Here is a 15,189-nt window from a genome sequence, read left to right on the forward strand (position 1 = left end):
CAGGACTTTTGAACAACGTCGCGCTGGGGTTGTATTATTAAAAACGGACTTGTATTTATTCATGTCAAAATGTGCTATAAATCCAGATAAAACGCTAAGATTAGCTGAGGGACATAATAACGCTTTTGCTTTTAACAATCATGCCATTGGCGATCAAAGATGGTTCCTCTGTCATTGCTGAATATCAGTTTAATCTGCTCTGTTATGTTTACATAGTGGCACAGCCAAGATGACAATGTGGTGCAGCCCCTCCTTTTAAATTATTTGGGGGGGGGGCGGGGGGGGTCGGGGGAACCCTGACTGAACCCTGATGATATATTATTTTTTTTAGGTTTTTATTTGTCCTGATATGAACTGTTTTTAGTAACGCAAAGCAATTTGTTGAATTACCAAATTAGTTAACGTTTGGTTAGGGTTAAAGGTTTAGTTAAGGTTAGGTTTAAGGTAAAGGGCAGTTTTAGGGCTGTCAATGGGATGCTGGTTAGGAAAACCGTACCTGTGTTTTTAATGACTCAAAGCAATTTTCTGTGCAGAAAGACAGTAAAAGCTTATTTTATCAGATCTTAAACTGTTGGGGCCTTCAGGGGGGCGGGGCTTCCCACTGTTTATGTTTTTACAACCATCCATCATTTGACCTGCGGTACTTCACTGATGGTCCGCTGTACAACAGTTGTTTTTACAACCATCCATCATTTGACCTGTGGTACTTCACTGATGGTCCGCTGTACAACAGTTGTTTTTACTAGAGCCCTCTGTGGTGTTATATCAATTCAAATCCTGAAAACGGTACGCACTCCCAGCTCAAAAGTGTGCGTGCGTGCGTGTGAGTGTGTGTGTGTGTGCATGAGTGTGTGCGTGTGCGTGTGAGTGTGTGTGTGTGTGTGTGTGTGTGTGTGCGCGCGCATGTGTGTGTGTGTGTGTGTGTGTAATTTTATGCCTGTATGTATGCCAGCGTAGCTCAGTGTGGATTTCCAACGCTCTGGCAGCTGTGCGTGAAGTGAGCAGGGAGGGTGTTTTTGGTTCAGTTCCTCGATGCGCACCATCAGTCCAAAAAGACTTTGAGGTCAAACAGCACAGCCCAGCTTATCCAACTAATGATTCATTTGACAGGTTTTCCCCTCGACTAAAGCACCGTTTACAATATGTTAAAAGTGGAATACTTGTCAGCACACCGCCAATCAAGTGTAATGGAGTTTGCAAACAAATTATACGACGGTATTGTTATGCCGAGTAAATAAGGTTTCTGTAATGTTTATGGATGAATTTGATAGAATATTGTTTCCAGTGTCTTTGGGTTATCAGTGGTAAATCTCCACCCCTAGCTGTGTATTGATCTTTTCCCTAATGAACAAATCGGATTTTTCACAGCTGACCAGTTTGATGCTTTCCAGTAATTTTATGTGTGTTTAGCCGAGGGATTATAAAACACAAATAATTCACACAGAGTAACCCCTGCTTATTCAAACGTCCTATTATTTGGATAGCATTCATTTGAGCAAATAATCTCTGTTATGAATCTGAACCGGGGCTTGTAGAGCAGAGGAAACATACAGGCCAATGCAAACATAGATTTTTTTCAAAGTTGATTTATTTAGACTCGTGTTTTGCCAACCTGCTTAGAGGGTGGAAATGCCAAGGCGCTCGGCATGACGGTGTACCCCACTGGGAGGCCACGCCATCACCCCCACTCTCCTCTACTGCCAAACCACAGCTTGTGAGTTTAGGGCAAATTCTCATCAAACTGAATATAATCAAGGCTGTACTTGTATGTGATGTGCAGTTCGCAAAACAAGTCGTTCTTTTTTGAACTACTTTGTTTTTGTCAGTCCAGTCGATTCGCCTTTGAGTGAGTGAATCGTTCCTTTTCTTCCTTGCTGGAAAAGCAGGCAAGCACGGCCCACAGCCAGGGATCAGAGAGGCCTGAGTCGGCCGAGAGAGGGGGCCCTCCAATACTCCTCACCCCTACTCCTGCAGTTGTCCTAGGACAGGCAGTGCTGTTTGTGTCACTCTAAAGAACAAGTCACTCTAGTAATATTAGCCATTTAGCTGACGCTTTTATCCAAAGCGACTTACATTGCAGTGAGTGCATACATTTCAGTATATATGGTCCCAGCAGGAATCAAACCCACAACCTAAGCGTTGTTAGCGCCATGCTCTACCAACTGAGCCCCAGAGGATCACTAGTATTAGTACCACCTCTAGTACGTTATGGAGTAGCTGTAAGGAACGGCGCAGGTTTCTGCAGAGGACGGACTGTATTGAATAACAGATTTCTGTCTTAACTCTCTCAGTCTCTTGATTAGTTGGTGTGTAGAACAGATGCATGGGAAATGGTTGTTCTCCAGAGGCCAGCAGTGCCACTTAACAACTCACGAAGAAACACCCCAGGCCAAGACAATATGTGCAATTATGACACTACGTCAAAAGATAAATAAATAATAGCATGTATTCCATATGTGTCTCTGGAGTGGAGCTGCCCAGCGCTCTTCAGCTCACAATGCATCCAGCTAGCGTAGCATTCGCTTGGGAATGCCCCCCTGGAGTTCTCTTAACCTTTTCACTTCACTTAAAGTGCTAAAGGAGCTTTGTTGTAAAATTGTGTCAAAGAAAAACCCGCTAGATGTAATTAATACTGACAAGGCCCAGAATTTAATTAGCTAGCCGAGCGGCCAGTAGGTTTGAGCGCAGCAGTGCACCTCCTTGAGCTAAATGCTACCAACCGTGAGGCTCTGCCCGCTGTTCAGGACGTAACAGTAGGCTACAGTATTCTCAAGCTGTATCCTATATTCTTCAGTATCCAGGTGGATAAAGGAAGTAATAAAGAAATGAATCTATGGTGATTGATGATGCATTGATGATTGACATTAGGCCTTGTCACACTGGGGCTAAGAGAGATTTTAGCCTGGGGCTAAGTCTAAGCCACTGTTCACACTTGCACTTTCTTAAGTGGGCTAGCACTGACTTTAGCCCAGGGCTAGCTGGCCCTGCTCTGGAGCAGGGTTAGCACCGACTTTTCGCAGTTGGCCCCAGAAATCTCCAAAACGCGTTGCCAAAACTAGCCAGTGTGAAACCGTCCCCATGGCGTACTAGCATGCTAGCTAGCTATCCAACTTCGATGGCTAGAATGGTCGCGTGTTGCTATGGTTATTTCAATGAACCCAGGGCTTCGGTGCACAGGTGTGAATGGTTAGCCTACTCAACCCAAGGTTAACAAATGTGTGTGTGAATCGAGGCTAAGAAACTGCATTGTGAAAAGCCATATTGACATTGGTGTGTCTGTCTTGACATATTATGTCTTCATGCAGTTGTTCCATTGTGATCCGTTTATTGCAGAAGCCTTGTGGTATTAAGAACACACACATCTGCACAAAGGCATGTTTGTACTGTTGCAGATGCACTTGAAATGACACTGTGGGAATTCAGGAGAAAGGGAATTCATTTCATGAATTGCATTTTCATTCACTTTGTGCATTGACGGTGTAAATTAGATTTAGAATTGACCCCAACCTTGATTCTCTCTCTTTTGTCTGTGTCTGTGTCTGTCTCTCTGTCTCTCTCTCTCTCTCTCTCTCTCTGTCTCTCTGTCTCTCTCTCTCTCTCTGTGTCTCTCTCTCTCTCTGTCTCTCACTCTCTCTCTCTCTCTCTCTTTCTCTCTCTCTCTCTGTGTCTCTCTCTCTCTCTCTCTCTCTCTGTCTCTCTCTCTCTCTCTCTCTCTCTCTCTCTGTCTCTCTCTCTCTCTCTCTCTCTCTCTGTCTCTCTCTCTGTCTCTCTCTCTCTCTGTCTCTCTCTCTCTCTCTCTCTCTGTCTCTCTCTCTCTCTGTCTCTCTCTCTCTCTGTCTCTCTCTCTCTCTCTCTCTGTCTCTCTGTCTCTCTCTCTGTCTCTCTCCCTCCCACCCAGCTGCTGTGACTGCCTGATCCACACGTGTCGGAGGAAGAAGGAGCTGAAGGCCAGGACGGTGTGGCTGGGGTGCCCCGAGAAATGTGAGGAGAAGTACCCCAGAAACGCCATCAAGAACCAGAAGTACAACTTCTTCACCTTTGTGCCTGGGGTGAGTTTGATGTTCACAACCTTTTAGGTTATGTTAGCCTAGATAACCTAACCTACTCCTGTATAAATCATAAGCAATTCAGGCCTATACTATATGTTCTGTAATGTACAAGTCATTTACAAAAATAAAACCAGCATTTTGACTAATTGCATGAAAAAAAGCTATGTGGATGAAAGGATATTACTCTGACTAAAGATGTAGCTATAGGTTTCCTCCATTGAGACTAAAGCTTGAGATCCATCACCGTCAGAGGTCTTTATTAAAAAGCAAATGGTTTTGTGATTAAGAGACACGGGATCTTTCTCCAGAGAGAGAAAATGTCAACTGTCTCTCAGAGACCTTACTATTCTCATCCGTCCACGAGCCGATCCCTCTGTTTTCTCCTCCTGCACTTTGAATTATTAAATGCACACAGATTGGTTTAGCAGTGTGTGCTTTCTCGCCAAAGGTCACGGAGTTCATTAACTGCAGAGAGCCAGTCGCTCATTGATCTCAGACTCATTGTCTCTAATAATGTGAGACTGGAAGCAGACGTTCATCGGCAGGATTAAGGATAAATTTGATTATTTGATTAATCCAGCTATGGGGTTCACATCGATTTTAAAAATAGGTAATCGTTAATTGAAAAACACCACAAGCAAGTCGCTCGTCTGTGAGATTGTGGGTGGGATTTGTCATAACTTTATCCAACAGAAGCAGACCCTGCTCTCTCTCACTCACTGTCAGTGTCAAATCATTCCTAGCTGGCCGGTCACGTGGTCTATACTTCAAAAAACGACATTTGCGTCTGTGTTTGCGTGCGTGCCTTTAGATGTTTTCAGTCAGACTCGGGAATGGCCAGTGTCTGGCGTCAACAACACTTACCTTAATGTCATTAAACTGAGAACTTTCTCAAAGCGGTTGGTTTCAGTCTGATGTGGAGCAAGCATCAAAGCTAGACAAGTACGTCTGCTGCTGCTGTTTCATCTTTGTCCACTTCAATTTTTAAATCACCAACTGCCGAAGGGTTCCGGAACACTCACCACCTGGAGTGTTCCAAGAGTTCTTATGTGGTATTTACCTAGCAACAACACTTTGATTGGCTACAAAATTAAGCGTCATTATTTATGCATTTCTGGTGAATAAAGGCACCCCTTGGCACTGTAAAATGTTGACAATGTGGGTGACTTCATTCACCGTCGGCACTGAATGAGTTAAGGCGACCCATCCATCCGCTCTGCAATTATGACCGCAACTGTAGCTACGCGTAGTCCTGGTCTGGACGTCGTCTTCTTCTGTGGTGTCTGTCTCACGTCCTCTGTGTCTTCTTCAGTGGTGTCTGTCAGTCTCACCTTGCTGCTATTATTCACTCAACACCAGCATGCTGAATAATATATCATTCTCTCTCTCTCTCTCTCTCTCTCTCTCTCTGTATGTGTGTGTGTGTCTCTCTCTCTCTCCCCCTCCCTCCCTCCCTCCCCTCCTCAGGTTCTCTACCAGCAGTTCAAGTTCTTTCTGAACCTGTACTTCCTGGTGGTGGCCTGCTCCCAGTTCGTGCCGTCTCTGAAGATCGGGTACCTGTACACCTACTGGGCGCCTCTGGTAAATGCTTTGTTTATGTTTTATATCAGGTGAGGCTGGTCGAGGTAGAAATCGGAGGACAGGCTCAGATCTTGCGTTACTTGTTGTTGAATGTCCGTTTTTAGGAGTAGATATTCCGTTTTTGAACACAAACACACAAACACACACACACACACACACACACACACACACACACGTGTGTCTGTCCCCCCAGGGCTTCGTGATGGCTGTGACCATGGTGCGGGAGGCCGTGGACGAGGTCAGACGCTACCAGAGGGACAAGGAGATGAACTCCCAGCTCTACGGGAAGCTCACAGTGCGAGGTTCACAAACAACATATTATCTTCTATATTATAATAATAATAATAATAATAATAATACTACTACTACTACTACTAATAATAATGATATTACAGGGGAGGCTGGTGGAGGTAGAAATCGAAAGCCGGGCTCATTGGAATGGAATGGAATGACTGTGTGAGTTTGATACCATTCCTTATTCCATCCCATGCATTACAATGAGCCCGTCCTCCGATTTCTACCTCCACCAGCCTCCCCTGTAATACACAGTATATGGCATTTAACAGACATTTTTTTTTAATGTTCTGTGCGGTCCCAGCGGGAATCGAACCCACAACCTTAGCGCTGCTAGCGCCTTGCTCTACGATGCCACTGTAGCAGTAGCTGTTTCTTCTCCTTCCGTGTGCTCTGGTAGGAATTGATTGGTGACACGGTCGAAGATATCCTGCTTGTAGCTAAAGATGGCCCCATGCAATTAAGGGACGACAGTGGGGTGCACCTGCACTTGGAACAGAAGTCATTCCTCTTTGCTGTAATTGCATTGACCCCCCCCCCCGCTGCCCCCCCCCCCCAATCTCCACAACTGTATGATCTAAGATACCTCTGTTGTATGTGAGGTAGATCCCCTAGTGTAAGATCCATGACACTGGAGAAAGACTGGAGAAGCTGTCACACAGAGGAGTGTGTGTGTATCTGTGTGTGTCTGTGTGTGTGTGTCTCTCTCTCTCTCTCTCTCACACACACACACACACACACACACACACACACACACACACACACAGAGAAGACACACACACAGAGACACACAGGGAGACACACAGGGAGAGAGAGAGACACAGGGGGAGAGAGGGGGAGAGGGTATTGAATGGATATAATTGAGAGTGACCTGTCGTGTCATTGTTTTTGTCTATGCCTCTGACCAGGGATCAAAACAGAAGGGTATTACATCTGCATGGGCAAGGTAATCAATCTCTCCCAAAATGGAGGGAGGGGGAGAGAAAAGAGCCACAGGGAAAACCAGGCTTGTGGTTTCAAGAGTCAGCATCATTTTCAAGGACCAAAGATCAATACGTGCATTTTATTTCACTACTGTTTAAACATTCAAAGTGTGTCTTATGAGGTAATCAATCTACTCGGAATGTGTCTGTAAAGAAAAGAAAAAAAACAAAAAAAGAGCACCTTTTAGATTGTTTTCTTGTTTTCTCTCCATCCTCTCCCCTCCCTTTGACCCCTCCTCATCTTTCTTTTCTCTCAGGTAAAGTGCAAGTGAAGAGTTCGGACATACAAGTGGGTGACCTCATCATTGTTGAGAAGGTATGTGTCCCGTCGGTAGAGGCTGGTGGAGGTAGGAATCGGGAGGACGGGGGTCATTATCATGCATGGAATGAGAAATGGTATCAAACAGCAGCCTCCACTGTCACATGTACAGTACCAGTCAAGAGTTTGGACACACCTTCTCATTCAATGGTTTTTCTTTATTTTTTATTATTTTCTATATTGTAGATTAATATTGAAGACATCAAAACTATGAAGGAACACATATGGAATTATGTAGTCAACAAAAAAGTGTTAAACAAACCAGAATATGTTTTAGATTTTAGATTCTTCAAAGTAGCCACCTTTTGCTTTGATGTCAGCTTTGCACACTCTTGGCAAGGTGTGTCCAAACTTTTGGTCTGTATATCCGTACATCCATCCATCCATCCATCCAATACATGACAGATACAATCCCGATAGGAAACACTGTGAGTGCTTCTGTGCTATGCAATCCTGTAAATACACCAGTGCTTTTGAGTATCGCATGACCCTGAGTGATTCGTGTGATTGGCTCGCCTTCACTGCCTGGTCAAGGAAGTGACCTTGTTTAATTATTCAGGAGCGTGGCAGGACTTGTGTTACCGCGCCTGCTAACGTCGCACTTGACGGTCTTATCATGGAGTACCGCGCCCGCTTTACGCTCTGGTTTTATGGTTGTAAATGTTATGATAAATGTTTATACATGTTGAATAAATGTGTGTGTTTTCATGTTTTCTTCTTGGTGCAGAACCAAAGGATCCCTGCAGACATGGTCTTCTTACGGACCTCAGAGAAGGCGGGTGAGTTCCTGCAGGCCACGGCCACGCGAGTGCGTTTGTGTTTGTTAATGACAGATTGAGTCAATGGTTTCTCTACGGGAGTCATTCGATGGCGGGACAAGTTTCAAGTTTATTTGTTACGTCTCATACACGAGTGCAGGGAGTAAAATTCTTGGGCTCGGTTCCTTGACAATGCAGCATACAATACAAATAATACAAATACGCAGTAGTGCGATGGGATAAGGACGAGACAATAAGTGACATAGTACAATATAAGTGAGACAGTTGGACAGTGATGATTGTTGGGGACACAAGACAGCAGACATGACACAATTGCAGTATAAATAGTAGAGTTAAAAAGTAAAGTGGTTCAGTGACAACAGAGATGACGAGGGTCTGTACGTGTCCGTTTCTTTCCATAACAGAGAAAATGTGCGGAACTTCTGAGAGACCACACTGCGCGTTGTTGTCCGTTCAGCCAATTACAAGCGAGGAAGCGGTCATTCCTTTGCCTTGTTTACTTACAAATTCCATGATTAAATCAGGCAGTGACTTCATACACATTCGTGTCTGTCCCCTGACAGACTAGGGTCGCGGCCCTGGCCTTGGGGAAGGACCTCATGTCTGGACGCCGTGAAGGCACATCATGGGAAAACACAACAGAGATCATGTGTGTCATTAGATTAAATTGAGTTAACATTAACCGGCCCCTTTGAAGTGACATGGTCATATGAATCATTTCCAGGGACTGACAGAAAACCCTTATTAGATGTTCCAGTAAGTGAGTTTCTGCTTTTGCGGCGGTCATGTTTATTATAGGTAATGTTTATTATAGGTCATGTTTATTATAGGTAATGTTTATTATAGGTAATGTTGATGGATAAGTTGGACGATGGGCTACAGCAGGGGAGGCTGGGGGAGGTAGAAATCGGAGGATGGGCTCATTGTAATACACACACACACACACACACACACACACACATACACATACACGCACACACACACACACACACACACACACACACACACACACAGATTCCTAATCCTGCATAGAGCAGACAGCAGCAGGTGGGGTCTGGGTGTGTCAGCAGTAGCAGTGCAGCAGTTTGTGTGATAATGGGCCACAGTTTAGACCCCCCTGCCCACATTTACAATGAACCTCCGATTTCTACCTCCACCAGCCTCCCCTGCTGCACCCCATCATCCAGATAGCTAGTTGAAAATACCTAAACGACAAATACTAGTTGAAAATATCTAAATACACAGACATCAAACATGCATCTGACCCTTGTGGATATCACTTTGACAGCATGGCATGAAAACCCTTATTTCCCGTGATGCTCCACCTCATCCCTCTCCGTGTCCTTTAGGGTCAGCTCACGCAGACAGTTCCACAGTCGCTCACAGGCTTTCTCTGAAAAAAAAGTCTAATTGAATTTCACGCCACTCTTAACCAGACAACAGTAGACAGGATAATAGGTAACAACATTATGCCTTCAGGAGGGTTAGGGTTAGGGTAGGGTCAGGGTCAGGGTTAGGGTTAGGGTAGGGTTAGGGTTAGGTAACCACAGTCCACCATAGTCACATGGATGTGTTAGACGTATCAGGGACTAGTGGGCATCTGGGAAGGAACGTTCACTTGATCCACTGGGACATTGGATTCTTACGGCTTGTCAAAACGTTAAATAAGTCGAACGGTGGAGCGAAGACTCGCCACCGTAAACAACACAACAACGGCGTGCTGTGGGTGTCCACCGTGGAGTGGAGGTCAGCTGTGTCGCCGTGCTGTTCTAGACTACTGTACAGGTCACAGGGGGAGGCTGGTGGAGGTAGAAATCGGAGGACGGGCTCATTGTCCTCTCCTCTCCTGTCCTCTCCTCTCCTGTCCTGTCCTGTCCTCTCCTCTCCTCTCCTGTCCTCTCCTCTCCTCTCCTGTCCTCTCCTCTCCTGTCCTGTCCTCTACTGTCCTGTCCTCTCCTCTCCTGTCCTGTCCTATCCTGTCATCTCCTCTCCTGTCCTGTCTTCTCCTGTCCTCTCCTCTCCTGTCCTGTCTTCTCCTGTCCTGTCCTCTCCTCTCCTCTCCTGTCCTCTCCTCTCCTGTCCTGTCCTGTCCTGTCCTGTCCTGTCCTGTCCTGTCCTCTCCTCTCCTGTCTTGTCCTGTCCTGTCCTGTCCTCTCCTCTCCCGCCCCGTCCAGTCCCGTTCCGTCTTCTACCATCAGCTGATTGTGTCAGGGGACGTATGCCATATGTCCCAGACTCCTCCCATCCAGTGACTGATGATGTAAATACCAATTAATCAACTACAACCCCCTACTACACACACACACACACACACACACACACCATCGGATCCTGGCTTCTCTCTAAGAGGTACCTGGAGAAATAAAGACCCAGGACATCATTTCCATCCATCTCTGATGTGTCAATAATATAATGCCTAGCAGGCAGGCAGGCAGGCAGGCAGGCAGGCAGGCAGGCAGGCAGGCAGGCAGGCAGGCAGGCAGGCAGTGCTGATGTCTTTATGCCTCACACTGTGTGTGTGTGTGTGTGTGTGTGTGTGTGTGTGTGTGCGTGGATTAGCGATGTGAGCAGTGAGCACAGTCATCATCGTAGCCGAGGAAGGAAAACATGAATCATTCCTCGGCAGTGTGTCTTCCATCATACTTAACCCCCCCCGGGGCCGTTTAAACGTGCCCTTTACCCTCTCCTGTCAGATAGCGCCTCCCATCCGTCAGCTTCAGAAGGAATATTACCTCGGATCAATACAGTTCACCAGCGCTGAGCTTTTATAGGGCTCCCATGGATGGAGGCCTCGGTGGCTTCTCCTCCTCCTCCTCTCCTGCTCTCCTCCTCCTCTCCCCCTCTCCTCCTCCTCTCCTCCTCCTCTCCTCCTCCTCTCCTGCTCTCCTCCTCCTCTCCTCCTCTCCTCCTCCTCCCCTCCTCTCCTCCTCCCCTCCTCTCCTGCTCTCCTCCTCCTCTCCCCCTCTCCTCCTCCTCTCCTGCTCTCCTCCTCCTCTCCTCCTCTCCTCTCCTCCTCTCCTGCTCTCCTCCTCTCCTCCTATCCTCCTCTCCTCCTCTCCTCCTCCTCTCCTCCTCTGCGTCGTTTAACACGCGTGATGAAGCTGTACTGCAGCTCCGGTCCATCACACCAGAATACTGTCACTACAAATACATATCCTATCAATGGACGGATGACTGGAGGGATGAATGAATGACTGAATGACTGAATGACTTTATTTGACACATTTGAAATACATATAGAGTTGCCTCAGCCATATCAGTACACCCATACACAATTATCGAGGATTTAAAAACAGACTTCTTTCTATTGTGGTCCTGGTTAACATTGTGGTCCTGGTTAACATTGTGGTCCTGGTTAACATTGTGGTCCTGGTTAACATTGTGGCACATGGGTTTATGTTGCAATTTTGGCATGAGGAGATAAAAGCATAACAACAGGGGAGGCATAACATCCAACACACACACACACACACACACACACACACAATGTTTATTAATGAACATGCCAATGTTTGTAATATGGGTGCTTGCTTTCAGAATGGTGAAATGAACTGAAGTAAAAGCACCAACATGTGATTGTGTTCTTGTTCTCTAGGTTCCTGCTTCATCAGGACTGATCAGCTGGACGGGGAGACGGACTGGAAGCTGAAAGTGGCTGTTGTCTGTACACAGAGGCTACCTGCACTGGGGGTGCGTATGTGTGTACACATACAGACAGACACACAGACACACACACAGACACACACACATACACAGACAGACACACACACACACACAGACACACACACATACATAGACAGACACACACACACACACACACACACAGATTACCTGCACTGGCTGTAAGTATATCTGTACACAAACAAACACACACACACACACCCCTGTACTGGGGGTGCGTATATGTGGACACAAACACACACAGACATCCCTGCACTAGGGGTACTTTTGTGTTAAGATGAGGTGTTGTCTGTACACAGATATTAGCTGCACTGGGGGTAGGGTTGCAAAAGGGCAGAAAGTTTGTGGAAACCTTCCTTGGAATCAAGGACCTGGGAGTTTGGGTTTTCCCCGATGACAGAAGCACATGGGGGCACGTAGTGTTTTGTTTTCAATTGGTGGAAATTACATAAGCTATTTGAGTTCCAGGTCCTTGTAGCGAGTTTTAGTGGAAACACCATCTCAAACTTTATGTCTGCATTCAGACCAGGGAGGGAGGGAGGGAGGGAGGGAAAAATCACTTTGACGGCCATCAAAGCTCCCGGGAAAATAATTCTAAAACAAATGCATGACGAAGGGATTAAACAATGGCGATAGAACATTCAATGTGAAAATGATGTCATTGGTTTGGCCTTCAGCTTGTGTCCACAGACTAATTGCTATTTTAACTTTTTGTCTATACTGAATGGGTGGGTACCTCTTACCGGTCCCTCCTAAAGGCCTCTTCACCATCGCTACCCCCCTGTACAAGTTTCTATCCTGTTTATAAAATAAAATAAAAAATAATAATAATTCCTTCTTTTAGCATTGTGACTGCCTATGGCCCCTGGTCCAAGCATAGATTACTTTATCTTATGATGACTGTTGGATAGATGATTCACTTACTTAAACAAATGTACTTGTTGTAAGTTGCTTTGGATAAAGGAGTCTGCTAAATGGCATAAATGTAAATGTGGGTATTATATATTTACATTACCCATAAATGGACTCTGTCTGGTCCCAGAGTGTCTGACTCTGTCTGGTTCTAGAGTGTCTGCTTCTAGAACGTCTGCTTCTAGAGTGTCTGACTGTGTCAGGTTCTAGATTGTCTGCTTCTAGAGTGTCTGACTGTGTCAGGTTCTAGATTGTCTGCTTCTAGAGTGTCTGACTGTGTCAGGTTCTAGAATGTCTGTGTGTCTGTGTTCCATCAGTGGGAGAAGGTACCTAATTCTCCGCTGGGGGCTCAGTAAGATAATCCTCCCTCTCTCTCTCTCCTCCTCCTCAACCAGCCCCCTGCCATGTTCTCACCAGGAGAGCACTATTCGAGCATACGAAGGGGACTCTGCTCGGAGGCCGCCCAGCTGAATAATTTAATGTTTACAATCAATTGTGTTCCACACCGGGCGTGGGCTGCACTTAGATCTCTGAAGGGTCAGAGCTGAAATCGAGCTTGCTAGTTGCTGCTACTATGTAGGGGGTTGGTAAAGAGAAGTTGTCTGTGTGTGTCTGTGTGTGTGTGTGTCTCTGTCTCTCTGTGTGTGTGTGTCTATGTGTGTGTCTATGTGTGTGTCTGTGTGTGTGTGTGTCTCTGTCTCTCTCTCTGTCTCTCTCACACACACATGCGCATGTGTGTGTTTTGTCACCCAAGTTGTTGAATTGTTCCCCCCCCCTTTAGCAGAAGATTCCTTTAGTGACCCTCAGCACCAGGGCTCTCACCTAATGTCCCTGTGGGACGGCTGGCTGGGGAGGTTTGGTTTGAGGTTTGGTTTGAGGTCTGGGGTGAATCATTGATGAAGTACCGTCCTCACGTCTGTCTGTCCTCTCTCCTCCCCTCAGGACCTGTTCTCCATCAACGCCTACGTCTATGCCCAGAAGCCTCAGCTGGACATCCACAGCTTCGAGGGAAACTTCACGAGGGTAAGGAGAAGTGTCTCACTGACTGACGATAACAAACCAACTCACACCAACATTTAAAGGGACACTTCACCACTTTTTATTTTTTTATTTTTTTATTATTATTATTATTTTTTACTTTGTATTCATTCATCTCCAGCACCATATCAGAACATTAAAAATATTGCATTTTCATTGATGTAGACACGGGTAAGGAGGTAAGGTGGTGGAGATGATGAATGTGAGGTTGAACAATTGTTGGAGTGCCCCTTTTTCATACAAAAATGGATCACCTTTTCTAAGTGACGCATACAACACACTGACGAACACTAACAACACAGAAACCCTGGCCTACCTCCCCCAAGCCCTGTGACTGGATGACATCACAGAAACACTGGCCTCCCTCCCCCAAGCCCTGTGACTGGATGACATCACAGAAACCCTGGCCTACCTCCCCCAAGCCCTGTGACTGGATGACATCACAGAAACACTGGCCTGCCTCCCCCAAGCCCTGTGACTGGATGACATCACAGAAACACTGGCCTGCCTCCCCCAAGCCCTGTGACTGGATGACATCACAGAAACACTGGCCTGCCTCCCCCAAGCCCTGTGACTGGATGACATCACAGAAACACTGGCCTGCCTCCCCCAAGCCCTGTGACTGGATGACATCACAGAAACACTGGCCTGCCTCCCCCAAGCCCTGTGACTGGATGACATCACAGAAACACTGGCCTACCTCCCCCAAGCCCTGTGACTGGATGACATCACAGAAACACTGGCCTGCCTCCCCCAAGCCCTGTGACTGGATGACATCACAGAAACACTGGCCTGCCTCCCCCAAGCCCACTGACTGGATGACATCACAGGCAGGTCCTCCCTGCTCCCATCCATACATCCTTCCCTCCATCCTGTCCCTCCATCCTGTCCCTCCATTCCATCCCTCCATTCCATCCATCCCTCCATCCCATCCATCCCTCCCTCCATTCCTCCATCCCCTCCATCCATCCCATCCCTCCATCCTTCCCTCCATCCCATCCCTCCATCCCATCCCTCCATCCTTCCCTCCATCCCATCCCTCCATCCTTCCCTCCATCCCATCCCATCCCTCCATCCTTCCCTCCATCCCATCCCTCCATCCCATCCCTCCATCCTTCCCTCCATCCCATCCCTCCATCCCATCCCTCCATCCCATCCCTCCATCCTTCCCTCCATCCCATCCCATCCCATCCCTCCATCCCATCCCTCCATCCTTCCCTCCATCCCATCCCTCCATCCCTCCATCCCCTCCCTCAGTGATTTTTTTATTAATAGCAGATTAGCGCAGCCCCCAGAGAGAGGCGAACCCTGATACAAAGAGGTTCTTTGTGTTGCGGCCTTCACTCTTGGCCACCCACCAGGCTGAGTGAGCAAGCACTTCCTCTCCCCTCATTCATCCTCCGCACCCCGGCCTTCCTTTTGCATAACGTGTGCTTTTACTCGGGAGCGGGGGAAGGAGAAAAAAAAAAGAAAAAAAAAAAGAAAAGAGGAAAAAAAGAAAAAGTTGGTTCCCACAGACCCTCTTCAAGTGAACTTCTTGTCTTTCTTCCTCT

At 46.7% G+C, this 15,189-nt stretch overlaps 1 protein-coding gene across 1 annotated transcript in view; it reads left to right on the forward strand.

Moving 5' to 3' along the window:
* atp9b (ATPase phospholipid transporting 9B) overlaps positions 1–15,189 on the forward strand; it is a gene marked incomplete at its 3' end in the record, with an annotated part of 37,498 nt that overhangs the window by 4,644 nt on the left and 17,665 nt on the right. The window contains exons 3-10 of the mRNA XM_083684258.1: positions 3,899–4,049; positions 5,517–5,630; positions 5,824–5,932; positions 7,165–7,223; positions 7,954–8,005; positions 11,601–11,695; positions 13,541–13,621; positions 13,963–14,466. Of these exons, the coding sequence (XP_083540384.1) occupies positions 3,899–4,049; positions 5,517–5,630; positions 5,824–5,932; positions 7,165–7,223; positions 7,954–8,005; positions 11,601–11,695; positions 13,541–13,621; positions 13,963–14,466 (1,165 nt within the window). The remainder of the gene's footprint in view (positions 1–3,898; positions 4,050–5,516; positions 5,631–5,823; positions 5,933–7,164; positions 7,224–7,953; positions 8,006–11,600; positions 11,696–13,540; positions 13,622–13,962; positions 14,467–15,189) is intronic.

This window comes from Argentina silus (assembly GCF_951799395.1).
Source record: "Argentina silus genome assembly, chromosome: 14".
Classification (NCBI taxonomy): Eukaryota; Metazoa; Chordata; class Actinopteri; order Argentiniformes; family Argentinidae; genus Argentina; species Argentina silus.